Source organism: Saimiri boliviensis, chromosome 2 (assembly GCF_048565385.1).
Source record: "Saimiri boliviensis isolate mSaiBol1 chromosome 2, mSaiBol1.pri, whole genome shotgun sequence".
NCBI classification, from domain to species: domain Eukaryota; kingdom Metazoa; phylum Chordata; class Mammalia; order Primates; family Cebidae; genus Saimiri; species Saimiri boliviensis.
Window position 1 is genome coordinate 160,010,383 of NC_133450.1, and position 21,773 is coordinate 160,032,155.

The 21,773-nt window shown below is 37.9% G+C and overlaps 1 protein-coding gene and 1 long non-coding RNA gene across 6 annotated transcripts in view; one reads left to right on the top strand and one right to left on the bottom strand.

Annotated features, from left to right (window-relative positions):
- The window catches only part of IL33 (interleukin 33), a 41,363-nt gene extending 19,820 nt beyond the window's left edge, over positions 1-21,543 (top strand). For 2 of the 5 annotated variants that reach the window (XM_003928174.3, XM_074394781.1), the window contains exons 2-8: positions 5,475-5,576; positions 13,455-13,580; positions 14,105-14,230; positions 16,098-16,223; positions 16,776-16,826; positions 18,006-18,097; positions 19,534-21,543. In XM_003928174.3, coding sequence (XP_003928223.1) covers positions 5,486-5,576; positions 13,455-13,580; positions 14,105-14,230; positions 16,098-16,223; positions 16,776-16,826; positions 18,006-18,097; positions 19,534-19,734 — 813 coding nt within the window. In that variant the 5' untranslated portion in view covers positions 5,475-5,485 and the 3' untranslated portion in view covers positions 19,735-21,543. Of the gene's footprint in view, positions 1-5,474; positions 5,577-13,454; positions 13,581-14,104; positions 14,231-16,097; positions 16,224-16,775; positions 16,827-18,005; positions 18,098-18,244 lie in introns of all 5 variants that reach the window. The other 3 variants (XM_039475281.2, XM_074394783.1, XM_074394782.1) reach the window with 3 other exon arrangements.
- LOC141583723 (uncharacterized) overlaps positions 1-21,773 on the bottom strand; it is a 257,104-nt gene that overhangs the window by 155,391 nt on the left and 79,940 nt on the right. The gene's annotated exons all lie outside the window — the stretch shown is intronic.

Genomic DNA, 21,773 nt, shown 5'->3' on the forward strand with positions numbered 1-21,773 from the left:
CTTCTAATGAGTCCTCTAACCCAGGAACTCAATGTTCCTCTTTTAACTGCTAGAAGAGATTATTCATATGAAGTCTGTAAGAGATTTAAGTTGTAACCACTGCTGGGATAATTTGGTTTGCTTGTTTATAATGTAGCAAAACAAGAGACCAATACTTAAAAAGAAGCAGCAATGATTATTGATAGAATTTCAGGCAATGTCAGAGAGTTTAAGCCTAGAGAAGAAGTCCTGCTCTCTCCACAAACCACTGCAATAGTGTCATACCCTGATGCTGAAGCCAGATTGCAGAACCATACTAAGAGAATGTGGAATTTTCTGCAATTTATGAAACAGAACTCCATGTTTTTTCAGTATGACACAGTGACCTAGCTTGATCATCAAGGTATTGCAGCGATTGACATTCCTTGCTTGAATCAAGTCTTAAATTGGGAGTTGCAAGATAGTGATTTGTCTAATTCTGAGAGAGAAAGAGGGAAAAAAAACAGCTAGGCAGAGAGTTAGGGCAAAGTCCTCGGCAGAACTTTCTTCTAACAAAGAGTAGCCTGACATCAAGCTGCAAACATAGATAAGGAAGCAAGCTCCAGTGCAAGAGTGCCTTCTGTGTAATCAGCAAGTTTCATATACATTCCGTGGGCCTCAGTGAACACATTCCTTTTTTGGAGACAGCTAGTGCTCGACTTACAACCACGATTGGTTCCAACAAACCGGTCGTAACACAATTTGGTCATAAGTGGAGTAGGCTATATGTACAGTACTGTGAAATGATGTTATAAAAATCTTTAAGTCATATTTTATCATAATTTTCTTTCATTGTTATATATCATAATTTTCTTTGTTCATTTTATGCCATTTGTATCATATCTACATCATTTTGTTTCTTATTTTTACATTCGTCAGGTTTAAGTAAAACACTGCTTTATCAGTACAACTGGTTTAATATTTGTAAAACATATAAAATTACAAAATACAGGTGTAAAAAATACCATAGGAAACATTTTCCCAATTGCAAAACATATCAAAATATATAAACATATACGAGACATTTTATTGGCCGCTGGTGCTTGGCTGCGGATCGTTGATATTGTCATCTGAGGCAGCAGTTGGGGTTACCAGAGTTGGTTTCTTCATAAACATGGTGAGCTTTGTCTGAATTGTATGTTTCTTTTTTTCTTCATAAATTTCACGATGCGGATGAAACACATCGTGCGCCATCTGTTCAATCTTTGCAAATCGTTCGATGTTTGGGTCCATTGCTTCGAAATGTATAAGAAGTTTATTCAGTAGAGATAAACCGTCTGATAATCCCTTAGTGGTTAACTTTCTTTCTGGCTCCTCCTCTTCTTTCTCTGCTTCTCTTCTTTCTTCTTCCACCACTCTTTCTTCTTCCAGTTCGATTACCTCTTCATTTGTAAGTTCATCAACATTGAAAATCTGTTCTGCTAGATATCCCTCATCTGTAATTAATTCATCCAGACTATCAACAAACTTACATGCTCCTTCCTCATCTGCACTCGCTGCTTCTCCAGTCACTCGAACACTACGCATTTGGAATCTTTTCTTGAATCTCTGGAACCAGCCAGAGCTTGCTACAAATTCTTGACTCTAATCTTCTCCAGCAATCTCCTTCAGAGTCTGAAATAGACTTCTCACCTTCATCTGTACAGTAAAAAGACTTAATGGTGTCCGTTTTTTAATTTGATCTTCCATCCAAATATATAGCAATTTCTCCATTTCGTGGATGGGCCTGCTTCGTTGCTTTGTTATAACTGTTGATCACATGGGTGCAAAACCTTTCACAGCTTCACGAATTCTTTCTTTATCTTTCAAAATCGTCAACACAGTCGAGCGTGATAACTTTGTATCACGTGCGATCACATTCACTTTATTTCCTCCTTCATACTGCTTAATTACCTTCATTTTCGTGTTGAGATGGATGGCCTTTCTTTCCTTCTTGGCAGGCTGAGGCGTAGACAAAGACAATTTCCTTTTGGTAGACATCTTGGGAGGGGTTTGATGAAAAATATCGAAGACACAAAACACAAATTGCTGTACCGAGTCTGGGATAACAGTTGAAATGGTACACACAGAGATGGTAGTGTTGCCAGAAGCTGGTCTGCACTGTCGTACACCCAGCTGGGCAACGTTTACGCTGCCAGATGTGGAGCAGTCGTGGCTAGCGATTGTGATCGTAAAGTCGAACGGTCTTAAGTTGCATAGGTCGTAAGTCGATCAATACCTGTACTTGCTCAGGAGGGCTTGCTTGAAACATGTCTATAGCTACACAGATAATAGGAGTTACACTGAGCTAGGCATGCCCACAATGGAGGATTCTACCCCCTAACACATGCACAGTAAGGGAAGTCAAACAACATGGAGTAACTTAGGCTACCAGCTCACATGAACACTGGAAGGAAAGGGTTGGGGTTGTCAGGAATTCACACCTTCTGCAGATGACACACCTAGTCCTAATCAATTTGTCACACATTATGTAAATAAAGCACCCACTCCCTACTGACTCCTTTATAAAAACCCTTGTATTCCACTATAGAATAGCAACCCTTTTTCAGGACCCCTTTCTGCCACCGAGAGGTTTCTCTGTTTCTTTTGTTTGTTTGTTTGTTTGTTTGAGACGGAGTTTCTCTTGTTACCCAGGCTGGAATGCAATGGAGCGATCTCGGCTCACCGCAATCTCCGCCTCCCAGGTTCAGGCAATTCTCCTGCCTCAGCCTCCTGAGTAGCTGGGATTACAGGCACGCGCCACCATGCCCAGCTAATTTTTTGTATTTTTAGTAGAGACAGGGTTTCACCATGTTGACCAGGATGGTCTCGATCTCTTGACCTCATGATCCACCTGCCTCGGCCTCCCAAGGTGCTGGGATTACAGGCATGAGCCAGCGCGCCCGTCCTGTTTCTTTTGTTTATTAAACTTTTGCTTTAACCTCACCCTTGTTATGTCCGCATTCCTTGATTACCTCAGTCATGAGATCAAGAACTCCAGGTGGTACCCCAGATAATGAGGCCAGTTTCAATTCTATCATTCCTTCTATAATGAGTAGACCCCTCCCTGTTCATTGAATTCTTGAGAAATACTACGAACTTGTGGGTTTCTTTAAATGCTTTATAGTCAATTACCACCATTATTCTTTTGATCCTCAAATTGTGGCAAGTTTGGCCAGCAGGAGATCTTTCCCAGTGGCTCATGCATATGCTTCTGACATAACCTCACTAGTTTTTTAGTGACTCTGCTTTCTGACACAACAGGATGTTCCATGTTCACCACTACTTTACCAGCTCCAGATCTGGAGCTCTGGTTCCTTTTAGTTGAGAAAGTATTAAGAAACTAACATATGGGCACACTGATACTGCTGACACAAATTTAACATTCCACAAGTTTTCTCATGACTTCTTTTATGTTTGTATCTCCTTTCCCTTAAAATCAAACACCATGTAACATATCTACTTATTTCCTCTAAAGTATAACAAAACAGTCTCAGAATTGCAGTACCAATATTTCCACTGTCTACAAAAAGAGTCAAACTTTGTAAAATAGTTGAAGAGAATTATTCTGAGCCAAATATGAGTGACCATGGCCCATGACAAAGCCTTCAGGAGGTCCTGAGAACACACGCCCAAGGTGGTCGGTGTGCAGCTTAGTTTTACACATTTAGGGAGACATGAGACTTCAATCAAATACATTTAAAAAATACATTCGTTTGGTCCAGAAAGGTGGGACAACTTGAAGCGTGGGGTGGAGGGTTCCAGCTGGGAGATGAGCGAGGGATAAAAGACTACAGTCAACTGGGATCAATAGAAAGGAATGTCTGGGTTAAAATAAACGATTGTAGAAACCAAAGTTCTTATTTGCAGAGGAAGCCTTCAGGTTGTAGACTTCAGAGAGAATAGGTTATAAAATGGCAAGTCTAACACAGCGGTATTTGTGTATCTAAACATATCTAAACACAGAAAAAGTAAAGAAAGTAAAGTAAAAATATGGTATGAAGATTAAAAAATGGTACACTTGTACAGGGCACTTAACTATGAATGGAGCTTGCAGGACTGGGAAATGAGTCTAGGTGAGTCAATGAGTGAGCAGTGAGTGAACGTAAAGGCCTAGGTCGTTACTGTGCACAATGATGGACTTTATGATCACTGTACACTTAGGCTACACTAAATTTATTTTAAAGTTTTTTCTTTTTTTAATAATACATTAACTTTCCTTACTATAACTTTTTTACTTTATAAACTTTTAATTTTTTAAATGTTTTGACTCTTGTAGTAACACTTAGCTTAAAACCCAAACATCATACAGCCATACAAAAATTTCTTCCTTTATATCCTTATTCTATAAACTTTCCTCTATTTTTAAATTTTTTCAATTTTAATTTTTTTACTTTTTAAGCTTTTTCCTGAAAATCTAAGACACAAACACACACACACATACACACACACACACACACACACACACACACACACACACTAGCCTAGGGCTACACAGGATCAGGATCATTAATATCACTGTCTTTCACTTCCATATCTCATCCTACCAGAAGTTTTTCCGGGGCAATAACACACATGAAACTGTCATTTCCTATAACAATGTCTTCTTTTGGAATATCTTTTGACAGACCTGCCTGAGGCTGCTTTACAATTAACATTTTTTTATAAGTAAAAGGAAGACAATCTACAATAATTATACAAAGTACAGTATAGCAAATTATAAACCAGTGACATAGTCATTTGTTATCAAGTATTATACATGACACATGATTATATGTGCTATACTTTTATATAACCGGCAGTGCAGTGGGTTTCTTTACACCACTATCACCACAAACATGCAAGTAATGAATCGTTCTAGGATGTTATGATGGCTGCAACACCACTAGGTGATAAGAATTTATCAGCTCCATTATAATCCTGTGAGACCACCATTATATATGCAACCTATTGACCAAAGACTCATAATGCAGTGCAGAGTACCATATCCTAGCATGAATGCGTAGTTAGAATACTATGTTGGGCTGGGCCCTGTGGTTTATGCCTGTAATCCCAGTACTTTGGGAAGCCAAGGTGGGTGGATCACAAGGTCATGAGATCGAGACCAGCTGGCTAACATGGTGAAACCCTGTCTCTACTAAAAATACAAAAAAATTACGCTGGCTTGGTGGCACATGCCTGTAGTACCAGCTATTCAGGAGGCTAAGGCAGAAGAATTGCTTGGACCCAGGAGGCGGAGGTTGCAGTGAGCCAAGATTGCACCACTGCGCCCCAGCCTCGGCAACAGAGTGAGGTTCCATCTAAAAAAAAAAAAAAAAAAAAAAAAAAGGATACTATGTTTAAACTTTACTGAAATAATTATTTCCTCTATATGGTTATGTATGGTTATGTTACCAATTTGGTACTGAGCTAGCCACAGTTGTCTGTCTGTTTTCAAGTTGAGACAAATAAACTCATGTTATATTTTAATCCAACAGAAGCCTGAAAAATGAAGCCTAAAATGAAGTATTCAACCAACAGAATTTCCACAGCCAAGCGGAAGAACACAGCAAGCAAAGCCCTGTGTTTCAAACTGGGAAGTAAGGACTTAAGTATCTGAATGTTTTACACTGTTTTTATCTGTTATCAGATCTTTACTATTCCAATGTTTATAATGCTATCTTATCAAAATCTACTAAGACTATAAGAACTGAAATCAAAAGGAATGGCACATAAGGGTATAATGCAGCAGACTGGCTTTAAATAGACCATATATAACCAATTTGGCATATTTAACACATCACAGGGCAGAAATAGCTGAGATCATCGGAACCTGTGAATAGTGATAAACTTGATTATAGCCTTTTATATCAACCATTTCTTGTTTCACATACTTTCTGCCACCAAATCCCCAAAACCTTTCCCTGATAAACTAGCAAAACTTTAAGCAGATCCACTTTCATTCAACAAATATTCAGTAAGACCTTTGGTGGTATCAGGCATGTGATCTTGACTTGAGACTACTGATGAAGACAGTAACAAGTGAAAATATTTGACTAATCATCTCAGTCTATCTGTGTTGCCATAAAAATATACCCGAAGCTGGGTAATTTAACCCTTTTCCCGTTTAGGAAAAAAAAAGGCAAAGCTTGCTGCCAGTGCTTATTTTAATTTTACATAAATATCTCTTTGAGGCCAAAGCAAATGTGATTTTCAGTGCAGAAATAGAATATAAAAACTGTTCTTGGAGTTATTTAAACAGAACTACCATCAGCATTGTCTATTTCGGAAAAAAAATCAGTTTCATTAAATGAAATTTCAGCCAACAACTGTTAAAGAACTGTTCAAAAATGTTAACATCACAAGTAGGAATGTTACATTTTCTAGGATTTGACATTTTCAGCAATCAAAAATTACTATATTTTATAAATGAAAATAACCACTACTACTAAAAGCAGAATGCTATAAATAGAAAGATGGCTTTTGTTTCCAAAGTTGATATACTAGAGAGATGTAAAAATAATAATAAAAGCGAGATCTTTCAGGGCAAAGGTGTCTTAGAGTAAACACCGCAGTTGTAAGTGCTGCCAGCAATTATTCTCTGGGAAAATGGGAAAAGGCAAAAGAGGGTTTATTTGGCTTACAGTTCTGCAGGCTGTACAAGAAGCATGGTGCTAGCACCACTCTTTTTCAACAACCAGTCATCTTGCAAACTAAGAGTGAGAATTCACTATTGTGAGAATGGCACCAAGCTGTTCATGAGGGATCCACGCCATGATCCAAATACCTCCCACAAGGCCCCACCTCCAACATTGGGGATCATATTTCAACAAGAGACTTGGTGGGACCAAACCAACCAAAGCCAAACTATAGAAATAAGCAGAATCAACAAATAATGCTCACGTCTATCTAGCTGCAAACTCAGAGTTTGTAATAAGATGGAAGGTAAATAAAGTCAGGTGGCAGCTATAGCTCTGAGATTAAAGGGCTGTTTAACTTTTTGATCCTTAAAATTGCTTGTCCTAGGAAGGACGTATGCAAATTTATTTATTTATTTTTACTTTTTTTCTTTTGAGACCGTCTCACTTTGTCCCCTAAGGTAAAGTGCAGTGGCTCAGCTCACTGAAACCTCTGTCTCCCAAGTTCAAGTGATTCTCTTGCCTCAGCCTCCCCAAGTAGCTGGAATTACAGGCACACACCACCATGCCTGGCTAATTTTTTGTATTTTTGGTCAAGATGGGGTTTTACCATGTTGCCCAGGCTGGTCTTCAACTCCTGACCTCAAGTGATCCACCCACCTCAGCCTCCCAAAGCTCTGGGATTATAGGCATGAACCACTGCACCTGGCAGGAAGCATTCAATTTTACAATCATGTTTTTTGTATGGGAGCAGTAACGCAACATAAAGTAAACGGAGTCCTGGCAGATGGGAAAGAAAATGGAGGATAAGGAATGATGGTGGGAGAGACTGGCATATCCTTGTCCTTCATGCTCCTTTCCCTTTCTCTACATCTTTAAGGCTAGAAGAGAAAGTAATGTTAGTATCATTTCTGTCTCATTCTGTCTTCCCTGAGGCTCTGGCCCACCCACACTGTTCTCTGGTGACCAGAGAAAGTACTAATTTGACTATGGTTTCTGAACAACCAGGAAATCACAGCTAAATTAATCCTTTTATTTGTAGCTGAGTCAAAATGCTCTCTGTAGAAACAGTGACTCAGTGACTTTACATCCCTAAATTGCCTCTCAATAAAGAATGCATTTTCTTTGTAGCTCAGGAAATGCTGGCTCTTTATAGACACTGGGATGAAAGTGGGCTAGAGTATATGCCAGAGTTGGTGGCATTGATACAAAAGTTAAAATGTAACCCCTCCTTTAAGGGAACAATGGTCCTAACTACTTATCTATACCATTTAGAGCACAGTGACAAAAATAATCTCCGCATCACAGTTTTTTATTACACTTTAAGTTCTGGGGTACATGTGCAGAACGTGCAGGTTTGTTACACAGGTATACATGTACCATGGTGGTTTGCTGCATCCATCCCCCCGTCATCTACATCAGATATTTCTCCTCATGCTATCCGTCCCCAATCTCCCTACCCCTGCTATCTCTCCCCTAGCTCCCCATCCCACACCAGGCCCCCGATGTGCACATCACATTATTTTAATTGTCCCTTAGCAGATCTTTCTCTCCAATAATATTGGCTTAGTTGAACATTGTACTCCCCTCTTATTTTCAGGGAGTATGTACCAAGACACCCAACAGATGCCTGAAACTGTGGATAGTACCAAACCCTATATATACTATGTTTTTTCCTACAGATACATAACTATGATAACATTTAATTTATAAGTTAGGCCCAGGAAGAAATTAACAATAACAACTAATAAAAAAGTAGAGCAATTAGAACAATGTGCTGTAATGAAAGTAATGTGAATGTCTGTGCTCTCTCTCTCTCTTTCTCAAAATTTCTTACTGTATTTCACTGCAGGTAACTGAAATAATAGAAAGCAAACCCACAGATGGGGGCAGAGGAGATAGAGCTACTGCACTAAAATTATCATTATTTAAACAATCCTGGTGAAAAATTCGACAGACGTCTCTGGGGTATATGACAGGTGTAAACCATTTCTCAACTTAGAATGCAAGATATGTCATATCTTGTTTTTCTAAATAAGATTCTGCTCTAAGATCCCAAGAAACAAGGCAAGAAAGCACATTTAATTCCTTCTCTTATCTTGAGCTACCAGGATCTAACACAAGACACAGTTCACAATGCCACAAAACATAACAGCCAACCACTGCAGATATCCCCACAGTCAGTCCCACATGAGTATGGTCACTCCCAGGGTATTTTGCTTCTAATGCCAACAGGGTGCGGGACTTCTTGACCTGAAGGAAAGCTTCTCTCACAACTTGTCCCTTCCCAGTTTCCAGGAAGCTACTTCCTAGGGTCAGGGTTTTCTCTTCTCCTACTTTCTCTCCCCTACATCAGTCAACACTTTCTCTTCCCTAAAAATTCAGCCACCTTCACTCATGGATCTAGCCAGAGGTCACAATATGGGACCCTTGAGACAGATCCATCAAGCAGGAGTATTTTATTAGGACTTAATAGTGTTATTGATGTTCCTAATTGAGTCAATTTTCTTAAAATTAGTCTATTTTTAATGAAAATCTAAATGTATATAGTTTCTCTCAAAAAACCCAAAGATCTATAAACACTGGGTCCGTATCTTGCATGGCAGTAGTTGGTAGAACTGAGTAGAGATCAACTTCTTTAGTGTGAGTATATGAAAGGAGACCTGACTTTATCCTGTAGACAGTAGGGAATCACTGAAAATGTTGAACTGAGGACTGATAAAATATTTTTACTTTACAGAGATCACATTGGTGAAGTGTAATGATAGCAGTGTGATGATAAAGTGAAGAGGCAAGAGTAGAAACAGAAACTGATTAGAGGTCTACCACATTCATCCGGGGTACTAATGATGAAGGCACGACCTAAGACAACAGAATAGAGAGGACAGACTAGATTTCAGATATATTCAGAAGGTGAAATCAATAAGACTTAATGACACATTGAATAAATTGTAAGAATGGAAAGAAGGAAAAATGAATGATTCTCAGCTCTTTTATTTAAGAATTGGGTAGATAATGATAGTTATATTATTTTTCAAGATAGGTAATTCAGGAGAAATATATTGGGGTAGAAGAAGATAAAGAAGTTTTTTACTATAAGTACTGCCATGGTTTGAATATCCCTTCCAAAACTCATGTTGAAATTTGCCATTGTGATAGTATTAAGAGGTAGGACCTTTAAGAGGTGATTAGATTATAAGGTCTCTGCCCTCATGAATGGATTAATGCCATTGTCATGGCAGTGGGTTAGTTATTGCAGGATTGGGTTTTTGATAAAACTGATGAAGTTCAGTCACCATCCTTTCTTTGTCTCATGTGACATCTCTCACCATGTGACGCCTCCCACCGTGTGATGACACAACAAGGCCCTAATCAGATGCAGCTCCTCAATCTTGGATTTCCCAACCTCCAGAACCAGAAACCAAATAAAACTCTTTTCTTTGTAAATTACCCAGTCCATGATATTGTGTTTTGGCAACAGAAAATAGACTAAGACCAGTATATTTTAATTTTAGGTAGCTGTAGGTCACCCAGATAGAGACATCCAGAATTCAGAAAGATACACAGAAAGAGACAGCGATGCTTTAAGGTAGCTGGGTCAAAATGCCTTGTGGAGAAAGAACAACAGAAAGAACATCAGCCTCTAAAAAGGTGATCGAAGTCATTGGAGCAAGCATAATTGCCCAGGAAGAAAGTTTAGAATGACAGAAGAAGAGAAAGACAAAACCCTGAGGAACACCAACATTTATGAGCAGACAGAAGAAGATTAACTAACAAAAAGACAAGGTGCACTAGTCAGAGAGAAACAAGAAAAACCTAGGGAAACTGGTGACATGGCATAAGGAAAGAGGGGTTCAAAGAAAAAAGTAGTCTTGAGAGTCCAATGCCACAGACAGGTTGAGGGTAGTAAGCAGTAAGAAGGGACCTTGGTAAAATCCATGCTTGGGGAAGAAATGAAACATGGAGTAATTCACCTTTGTGATTCCTATCAGCCATAGTCTGGTTCTCTGAGTGGCAGAATTATGGAAAGACTTCCAGGCCCCTTCCCATTTACTCAGCAGAAATCCCTGAGAAATTCATGCTGCTGTTATGATGAAATTAGCTATGAGAATTTTCTTAAAATTTGTACTAAGCCACTGCTCTGAGGGAGCAGGCAGGATAGAGACAGAGAATGGTAGCAGCCCTTACATATATTTGAGCTGGCTCTTTAACCCCAGTGGAATGCTCTCTCCTGCAGAATCCACATGCCAATGCCACCTTTGCACTTTCCTCTCCAGAAGACAACCCTCACACTTTCAGCTGCCCAGAACACCAAAGTATATGTTCTTCAAAATTCTGATGCAAAGTGTTTTCAATACTTCAAATGTAGTAACCCCCATCCTTGAACAATACCCACTGCTTGTCCTACTAAATGCTATCCCCCACACCTATATCTTTAACTCTCTTCTTATCTCCTAAAGGATTTTATATCCTCAGTACTTCCTCAATATTGTGATCCTCACTTTTAGCTACCCAAGACTGATATCCTGTTCCCCACAAAGTCCACACTCAGTATTAGACAGGCCTATCATGTTCCCACGTGATGCTGACTACAATATAAAGAATATAAGGAGTGAGCACGCTTTCAGTTATCATCTCATGCCTCTTAGCTCTGAAAAGACAATGTGGTATAGTTGCTATGGTTTGAATGTTTCCACCAAAACACATGTTAAAATTTAATCACCATTGTAACAGTGTTTAGAGGTCGGATCTTTAGGATGTAATTAGGTCATGAGAACTCTATCATCATGAACAGATTACTGCTGTTATCATGGGAATGGTTTGGTTATCAAGAGACTAGGCTTGTTATAAAAGTGAGTTCACCAAATTTTCTCTCTGTCTCTCATACTCAATGCTGCTTTCCACCATCAGATTATGCTTACCAGATGCCAGAATAATATCCTTGGATTTCTGCCTCTAGAAGTGTAAGAAATAAATTTCTCTCTTTTTTTTCTTTTTTTAGAGATAGGGTTGCACTCTGTCACCTAGGCTGGAGTGCAGTGCCTGATTATAGCTCACTATAGCCTCAAACTCCCAGGCTCAAGCAATCCTTTGATCTCAGCCTCCCAAGTTGCTGAGACTATAGGAGCAGGTCACCATGCCCAGCCCTTTTTTTTTTTTTTTAACTTTTTGTAGGGACAGAGTCTTAATTTTTTGTTGCCCATGCTGGTCTTAAACACCTGGCCTCAAGCAATCTTCTCGCCTCAGCCTCCCAAAGTGCTGGGATTACAGGTGTGAGCACAGCACCTGGCCAATACATTTCTTTACTTTATAAATTACCAAGTCTGTGATAGTAGCAGAAAACAAATTAACAATACTCAATCAAGTATTGTGTTAAATTACTTGCCAGGAGAACAAGTACAATGCTGGCTCTGCCACTAGTTTTCTTCGTGAAATATCTTTGTAAGTGTAAAAGCGCTACAGTATAAATGTAAGATACCACAGTTGATATTTCAGAACTGTGAATCAATGGTAGAAAGTTCCAGAGTATACATAAATATAATTAAGTGGTCTTCCCTTGTTAAATCAGTTGGAGATAGTTAAAGGTACCTGCTCATCTGAATTGGAAGCAAGATGTGGATAATTCAAAATAATAGCTAACAAAAGTTTTCCACTTATCTTTAAAAAGAATTATTGTAGGAAGGCAAATCCTCTGGATAATTTTTTTTAATTCATAAAATGGATCCCAAAGTCACAAATAATTAATTAATTTTCTGAATTACTGTGACTAATTGAAATTTGACTTCATTGTAAAAATTGCTTGATAATTCATTTACTACATAATGTTAAAAATTGAGATCCTATGACTCATGTGTTACAATTTTCTTTTCTAACTGATTCTGAAAGTCTTTTTATGATTTTCCAGATAGCAAATTTAATCTTCTTTTTGAGACTTAGATTTTTCTTTAGCAAAATCAAACAGTTACGGAATAATACCTTTTTTACTTTGACTAATTTGAATCTGCATTTTGTTAGTCCCTTAAATTATAGCGTAGCATTTTCTTAGATGGTGGTAAGTGGATGGTAATGGAAAGAATAGGCTTGATTTTAGACACACTTCAGTCACAACTTCTCACCAGCCCTGTAATCTTGGGCAAGTGTCATGACTCCTGAGAGCCTCAGGTTATCATCTGTAAAATTGGGACAATAATGCCTATCTTGTAACATTATGATGAATAATTTCTGGATAAAATTATTAGCACAGTGTATGGCCCACTATAGATACTTAGTAAATGGTAGTTATTTTATTACTAATAACCTTTGTAGACTTCAGCCATCCCTTCAAAATTATTAAAAGTGTATTCTAGATAATGAGAAGAGATTGCACATTTCGTATGAGTACAAGATCCCCCTCAATTAGGCAAAGATCGATATACGTTGGATATAGGTTCACACTCCCTAATATGGAATTATGAAAACCAAAATTTTTTTCAGAACTTATTTGGCAGCAAAATATGACCTAAACTCATTTCTGTTAACTCCTTATGTGAACTAGCATGAGGTCATTATTTCATTTTGTGTAAATTTTCCTATGTTTCAATAAAAAATTAATCAATCTTGACTGTGGGATTAAAAAAAATTAATCTCCTCTTCTCAGATGCTATGTATATATAGTTATATGTTCTACATTACAATCCTAAAATCTAAAAAACTCAGAATTTTGAAACACAGCTGGTCCCAAGAGTTTCTGATAAGATACGGTGAACCTGTACTTGCTTTCTTGGTCTGCTACACTCAGGGTTTGTAAAAGCATAAAGATGAATGTAATGAAATAGTCTCACAAGTTTTTCAATTGTTTAGAATCCCAACAGAAGGCCAAAGAAGTTTGCCATGCATACTTTATGAAGCTCCGCTCTGGCCTTACAATAAAAAAGGAGGCCTGTTACTTTAGGAGAGAAACAACCAAAAGACCTTCACTGAAAACAGGTAAGAGGAACTGTACCTTCTCTGGCAATAATAATAGGTGTCTATTTGCCTTCACTTACCACATTTAAATATGCAATTATTTTTCCTCACTTCAAGGTTATTTTTGGAAAATAGGATGAACTGCTTTTTAGCTATTTTTAAAAGGGCATATAAAGAATTTTCAATAGCATGACAGAAATGGTTATAATGTTAAGTGAAAACAGAAGATAAAAAATTATGTGTAAATATGTTCACAATATTTTTAAGCTTTTTTTTTAATTTAAAGTAGGTTTAAGTGTTAATAGTGTTTGCCTGTTGGGTGTTGAGACTCTGGGTGACTAGTTTTCTTCCTCCTGATCTCTGACAAGTGTGCCCTACTGAGGTATAAGGGTGCCAAGAGGTATTGATCCCTTTGGACCATGGGGTGGCCAAATCCCTGCAATCAATCACTACTCTCAGCAAGCAGCCTTAACTGGGAATCTTCAAAGGGATGTTTGTGCAAAGTGGAGATTGACAGTCCACCCCTAACCCCATCTGGTCTGCAGCTGGAAAGCACAAAGAACATCTGGTACTCACTGCCTGTCAACAGCAATCTACCATGAAGTGCTTTGCCTTTGATATATCAGCAGTCCAGAAATATACTAGAGCACTTCATGCTGCAAGTATCCCAGGTATGACTGGTTACAGAGGTGATGTGGGAGTGAGGAGGGAGGTATGACACAGGACCCTGGAAAGTGCTACTCCAGGTAGCAGTCCCAAATCTATGTCTTTAGCATGTACCAGAAACTTTTGCCCATTTGCAACTGATGTGTCCGTCTAACAAGGCAAGGCAGCTGATCTAACAATGCACATGCATTCTCTAGTTAGCACTCCATCATTATTGTGAAATGGTTGCTATAGATTGGAATCTCATAGTCATTAGTTTTGGTGAAAATATATTATCCTTTGGGAACAAAACACATTCCTCTCCCCGCAAATTTCAACAGTTTGACCATGAAAGAAAAGAACTATTATATTTTTAAATATAATTCCAACACTTTATACATTTTAAATAGTAGTTCAGATGGTTTTAAATTTTATCACGTCCTTGTACAAGGTCCCAAGTTGATGGTGACTATCAAGAAGTGAAGAGATCATTATTTTTAAAAAACCGGGCCAGGTGTGATAGCTCACACCTGTAATCCCAGCACTTTGGGAGGCCAAGGCAGGCGGATCACCTGAGGTCAAGAGTTTGACACCAGCCTGGCCAAAATGACAAAACCTTGTCTCTTATAAAAATACAAAAATTAGCCAGTCATGGTGGTGTGCACCTGTAATCCCAGCTACTTGTGAGTCTGAGGCACGAGAATCACTTGAACCCTGGCAAACATTGCTGTGAGTCGAGATTATGCCAGGGCACCCTAGCCTGGGCAACAAGAGTGAGACTCCATCTCAGAAACAAACAAACAAAAAAACTTAATTTGGAACTTGCAGTTGCCATTTCAAGCATTATTCCTGCTATAAATGTCCTAAATTCCCAGAAGCAACACTGAAGTTTCTCATTAAGTATTTCTAATTCATTTACTTTAGAAGTTCATGTACAAATTCAGTATGTAACATTCTCCTTAATATTTTGTATCATATTTTTTTCCAGGCCCCAAGTAGATAGTCCCTAAATCTGCTCCAGTTTACTTCAGCAGGCTACAAAAATATTATCATTTTCTATGTATATTTTGACACTTGTTAAAAGTTGGGAGCACTGCACTAAGTGTGCCTGTTATTTAGCCAGAGGAGAGAACAGCCCTCATGCTTGCATTCTCCAAGACTGTCAGAAACTTCTGGGTAACTCCATACTTCATAGATAAACATTTATTTATCCATATCTACCAAAATACAGTCCCTTCTTTACCATGGTCCTCAGACCACGGGGTGTCATAAAGTGAAAGTTTCCTCAGGCAATGTCTGTTACTTTCCATCATCTTTTTCCCACCAAACCTTCCCATAAGCACACTCATACGGCCTCCCAGGGCCTTCGTGCAGGAAACTAGTACCTTTAATCCCTTTCAAGGGTCACATCTCAGATTTTGAGCTATGTAAAGCTTCTGCAAAAGTCTTTCATCTACCCAACAGTGACATACAAAATGCAACTCAAATTGCAAAGATGTTTTTTGAGCATTTTTTAAAAAGGTTACCAAAAGAATTGTGCCTGGCCGGGCGCGGTGGCTCAAGCCTGTAATCCCAGCACTTTGGGAGGCCGAGGCGGGTGGATCACAAGGTCAAGAGATCGAGACCATCTTGGTCAACATGGTGAAACCCCGTCTCTACTAAAAATACAAAAAAAAATAGCTGGGCATGGTGGCGCGTGCCTGTAGTCCCAGCTACTCAGGAGGCTGAGGCAGGAGAATTGCCTGAACCCAGGAGGCGGAGGTTGCGGTGAGCCGAGATCGCGCCATTGCACTCCAGCCTGGGCAACAAGAGCGAAACTCCGTCTCAAAAAAAAAAAAAAAAAAAAAAAAAAAAAGAATTGTGCCTGACAAGTTTTTGAATTCTTAACAACAGGAACTTCACCTATTACAGAATCTCTTGCTTCCCTAAGCACATACAATGATCAATCCATTATTTTTGCTTTGGAGGATGAAAGTTATGAGATATATGTTGAAGACTTGAAAAAAGATGAAGAAAAAGGTAGAATATTTTCTTTTTCTATAATGATATAATAATGACTAATAAAAGTAAAACATTTTAATAAAACTAAATCTACCAAACTTTAAACAATGGATTAAGTTAGACATGGCAAACAGGTCACACCGTGTGCTAAAACTCTAATGCATTGGCAATGGATGCCTGAATCCACTTCTATATTAAGAAGGACTCAGAAGCTTCGTCAGGTTCATCAGAGAACGCTGACATTGAAATATGGTATCTGTTGTGAAAGACAGAAAGAGGGACCACAGTATTTGCTGTCTCCAAATTATGCACTAGATCTTTCCAGTTTTAATAATATCACCAAAGTACAACCTTTAAGCCAATACTATGAAAAATATTTTAAATATTTTAATAACTATATTGGAGAATTCATCAGAGCATATTCATGCATTTTTGAGACCTTTCTCAAAACCACGTTTTGCTTTTATTGATATATAATAAAAGGGGAGGATTTTTCTGATGTTATGTGTTAGAACCAAAAACTTAATAAAATTGTATTTCACCAGAGGGATTTTATGCCTTCTCTTTCAGACAAAGTGTTACTGAGTTACTATGAGTCTCAACGCTCCTCAAATGAATCAGGTAATTTGGAGGGCTGGGTAGCTATAGTGCTTGAAATATTAAGTATGGGGTAAAGATAAATCCAAAATGCCCCATGGGAAAAGAAGATAGTCACAGAAGGTTATCTCCAACCCAAGCTCATGGTAAAACTTAAGATTCTCAGAGGATGTATTCCCATCCATTTCACAGCTTAATCATTAGGGTAAAGTTTTAGCTACACTTAATAGAGATACAAAACAAGAGTGGCTTATGCTAGAGAAAACTTTCTGTCTTAACCAGGGCTGAAACGGGAGTTCTGCTCAACAAGTTGTTCAGGGACCATCTCCTTCTATCTTGTGGTTCTGCCAACATCTATGTGGTTCAAGAGAACTTAGGAACATCACAATGCCCAGTTATCAGGACAGAGAAAAACAGATGCATGCATTCTATGTCCCTTTAACGGTACAACCTAGATGTTGCACCTAGTACTTCTTCTCATCTCACATTGGTCAGAACTCAGTTGTAATATTATACTGAGCCATAAGAAACCAAGCTGGGGAATGTCCTATTGCTATCCCAAAAGAGGAGTAAATATTGGGGGACACTATGAGTGGCTTTACATGTAGAAAGGAAAGCTGACATCCAGAGAAGTACCCATTAGGGTCACAATTCTCCAATTAAAAAGTATGTAAGAAAACTAATTTCTCTCTGGTTTATAAGTATCCTCTACTTTTTTTTTTTTTTTTTTTTTTTTTTTTTTGAGACGGAGTTTTGCTCTTGTTACCCAGGCTGGAGTGCAATGGCGCGATCTCGGCTCACCGCAACCTCCGCCTCCTGGATTCAGGCAATTCTCCTGCCTCAGCTTCCTGAGTAGCTGGGATTACAGGCACGCGCCACCATGCCCAGCTAATTTTTTGTATTTTTAGTAGAGACGGGGTTTCACCATGTTGACCAGGATGGTCTCGATCTCTCGACCTCGTGATCCACCCGCCTCGGCCTCCCAAAGTGCTGGGATTACAGGCTCGAGCCACCACGCCCGGCCAGTATCCTCTACTTATGAGTGACTCTTGAATTTGGGTTCAAATTATTTCGAAGAGACCTGTTAGTGAATGAAGTAATTATGTTATGTAACATCTTAGACTCTTTCCCTGTATTAAATTCATTTAAATAAAGATGAGCTACAGTTCTTAACTTTATCATTTATAATTTCTTAATTGTAAGGTGATGGTGTTGATGGTAAGATGTTAATGGTAGCCCTGAGTCCTATAAAAGACTTCTGGTTGCATGCCGACAACAAGGAGCACTCTGTGAAGGTAAATATACATATATGATTATGGAACTGTCATGAATGATTCCACCCATTTGTTTAGATTCGGGTGTTGGGGTATTTTGCAGAAGAAGGTTTTTTTATCCTATTGTACATAAAGCACAATCACTTACTACAAATGACTTGCTTCTAGGGTAAGGAAGGGAGGAAAGTGGCATATATGACTTTACTACTGAAAATCTGCTCTCCACCAGCAGTACAGCATCACCTGGGAGGTTGTTAGAAATAACGGATTCCAGGCCCCCCCAGAAATAAATTGGATTCTGCATTTTAAGAAATCTCCAGGAAATTCATATGTGCCTTAAAGTTTGAGAAGCACTGTTATATAGAATGATCTCAAATCCTTTCTGTTTGGCTTTAGGAACCACTATGTTCCTCTAGGAAACATTTCTTTGTGTAATATCGTTTTCTTAAACAAATACAAAAAAACCTTTCCATTCTGAGCCTGCTTAAGAGAGGTCATAAGCATTTCCGTGTGCCAAGATTTATAAATAACCTAACATCTACATTCCGAACATAGGATTCATTGCATACTCTTCTTTAGTTAGTAAATGGCATTATTATATTGGTCATGATATGTAATTATAACTATCTTGACAAACAAGCCAAAGGTAGAGGCATGGAAGAAGTGCATAACATAGAAGATAAATTATATAAATTTATAAATTATATAAATACACAAAAACAGAAGAGCATAATATCGAAGATAAATTATATAAATACACAAAATTATAATGCTAACTAACATAACCATGTAAGGCCTTATTAACATAAATGGTGGATGGTAACCAGCATCCTCCTAACCAAAACATTCCTAAGCATATATAATCTAGTGTTTGGCATGTAAAACTACTCAATAATAGGGCTACTTAGACTGAGGTCTATTATATAGCAAGCATTGTGCTAAATGTTTCGCAAGTATTATTTTATTTAATACAGTAACTCTACAATGGAGTTGTTGTATTGCTCAAATGTTGCTGTGTAACAAATCATTCCAAAGCTTAGTGCCTCAAAATAATAATCATTTATATTTACTCATGCGTCTGTAGGTATTTTGGGGATTGTCTGATCTAAAAAACTGGCTAAACTTAAAAAAAATGAGGCTTGAGAGATAAAGCAACATGCCCAAGTTCTCAGAGACAGTATATGTCAAAAGAAGGGTACAAATCCAGAACTACTGCATCCAGATCCAGTCACCCCAACCAATCCATACTACCTCTCTATCAACTGTCAGTGAATCGGATCAAAACTACCCCCACCCCGCTATTCACTTCTCCCCTCTTCTCTCCACTACCGACTAAGCAAACTTGCTAGAAATATCAAGTCATAAGTAAGTATTCCCCTTTAGTTTCCAATACAGACAGGTAAAGTTGACTCTGAACTTCCCATTCACATATGGATTGCTTTCTCTCGTTTCCTCAGCTCCATAAGTGTGAAAAACCACTGCCAGACCAAGCCTTCTTTATCCTTCATAATATGCCCTACAACTGTGTTTCATTTGAATGCAAGACTGATCCTGGATTGTTTATAGGTGTAAAGGATAATCATCTTGCTCTGATTAAAGTAGACTGTTCTGAGAATTTGTGTAGTGAAAATATATGGTTTAAGCTCTCTAAAACTTAGTTGATGGAAACTTGTGGGTCTTGGGTTGGGTACCCAAATGCTACCATTGGAGAAGGGATGAAAGATAAAGAAAGAGACAGGTGACACCTAAGGGAAATGAAGAGTGCTTAGCATGTTGTGGAATGTTTTCCTTATTATGAATACAAATATTTTTTCTAATCCTTTTTTTAAATTTCCCTCTGTAAAACTGCATATTCAATACAAGTATCAATATATTAAATAGGATATTGGTAAAGAAACTGTCAACATTCTAAAGAGATACAGTGTGAACTTTACTTTTTTTTTTACTTTCAGTCCAGAAAGAACTTCACATTTAGAGCTAAGACCACTGAGGAGAGCAAGAGCCAGAGTTCAAGTCTCTGTAGGCAGGGATCCATTTCAAAGAGCTACTTAGAGAAATAATTTTCCCCAGTTCCAAACAATAGGCTCAAACACTAGAGCTGCTAGTAAAAAGAAGACCAGATGCTTCATAGAATTATCATTTTTTCAACTGGAATAAAATACCAAGTTTTTTGTAGATGTCTTAGGCAACACTCTGATCAGCTCTCCTTTACTGTCAGGGGATACGGAACTTCAAAGGCCCACGTGCCAAGGCAGTAACATAAATGTGTGAAAAAGTAAAGATAATTGAAAAATTAAGAAAAATAAATCCAATATTTGCGAAGTGAATAACTTCATTAATTTTTTAAATTCTGATTTTTATATGTTGAGTTTACTTTAAGCAAGACATTCTTACATTAGGAAGTGAAGTAAATTTTAGTTCAGACACAAAATTTTATTTATTGGGAATACCTAACACACCAAAACTTTAAAAAAAAAAAGTACTGAGCCACAACATGTTTTAGAGCATCCAGGTGCCATATAATCCAACTACCATGGTAAGGCCAGAAATCCTCTAACCTACCAGAGCCTAGATGAGACACCGAATTAACATTAAAATTTCAGTAACTGACTGTCCCTCATGTCCATGGCCTACCATCCCTTCTGACCCTGGCTCCCAGGGATCTCTGTCTTTTGATATACTCACTGCCACATTGGGCAAAGTTGCTTCTAATCCTTGTTTCCCATGTGCACAAGTCTTTCTGTTGTCCAGCTTCATGATAACCCTGCTTATTGTGGAATATTCATTTGATGACGTCTGTCTCTTTTCATTTCTTTTAACCACCAAGTCCTTGATATATCTTGTGCACCCCCCGAACTTCATTTCTGTATCACCTGACCTCTGGATGCCAAAACCTTTATTCTTCTTTGTCTGTGCAGAATTTTAGATAAACCTATGAATAGCAATATTTTTTGTTAAACATCTTTGTGTTTTACTGTCACCAGAGCAATAAAATTTATACTCAACTATATAATAACATTTTTAACTACTAAAGGAATAGTTTTTGTTTATTTTTAGGTCTTAGCAATTTTTATAATTTTTCTTAGACTTAATACTTATGATAAATGACTAACATAGTAATAAAATATTTATGAAATATGACCTTTTCTGAAAGTCTGTACTTTTACATTTCTAATTTATTGAGACATATTAGATATAAGAGCTGGTAGAATATAAAAGAGACTGAGAATTAATTACTGTACATGGGCATTACAATTGTAATTGTAATGTAATTGTAAATGTAATTTGCTTCATTGTTTTGTCAATAATTGTTAACAAAGAATAAAAATAAAAGCAGAATATGTATCCCTTCTGAAAAACATTATTGACATGTGCTTCTGTATGACAAACTTAAAATGATTATTAAATAGCCAAATATAACTACTACATTGTTTATATTCTTGAATAAAGTATATTTTCCAAAAGTATGTGAGACTGTAATGATTTTATCTTACGATGACTTAATATTCTAAAATTCTTTTTTTTTTTTTTTTTTTTTTTTTTTTTGAGACGGAGTTTCGCTCTTGTTACCCAGGCTGGAGTGCAATGGCGCGATCTCGGCTCACCGCAACCTCCACCTCCTGGGCTCAGGCAATTCTCCTGCCTCAGCCTCCTAAGTAGCTGGGATTACAGGCACACGCCACCATGTCCAGCTAGT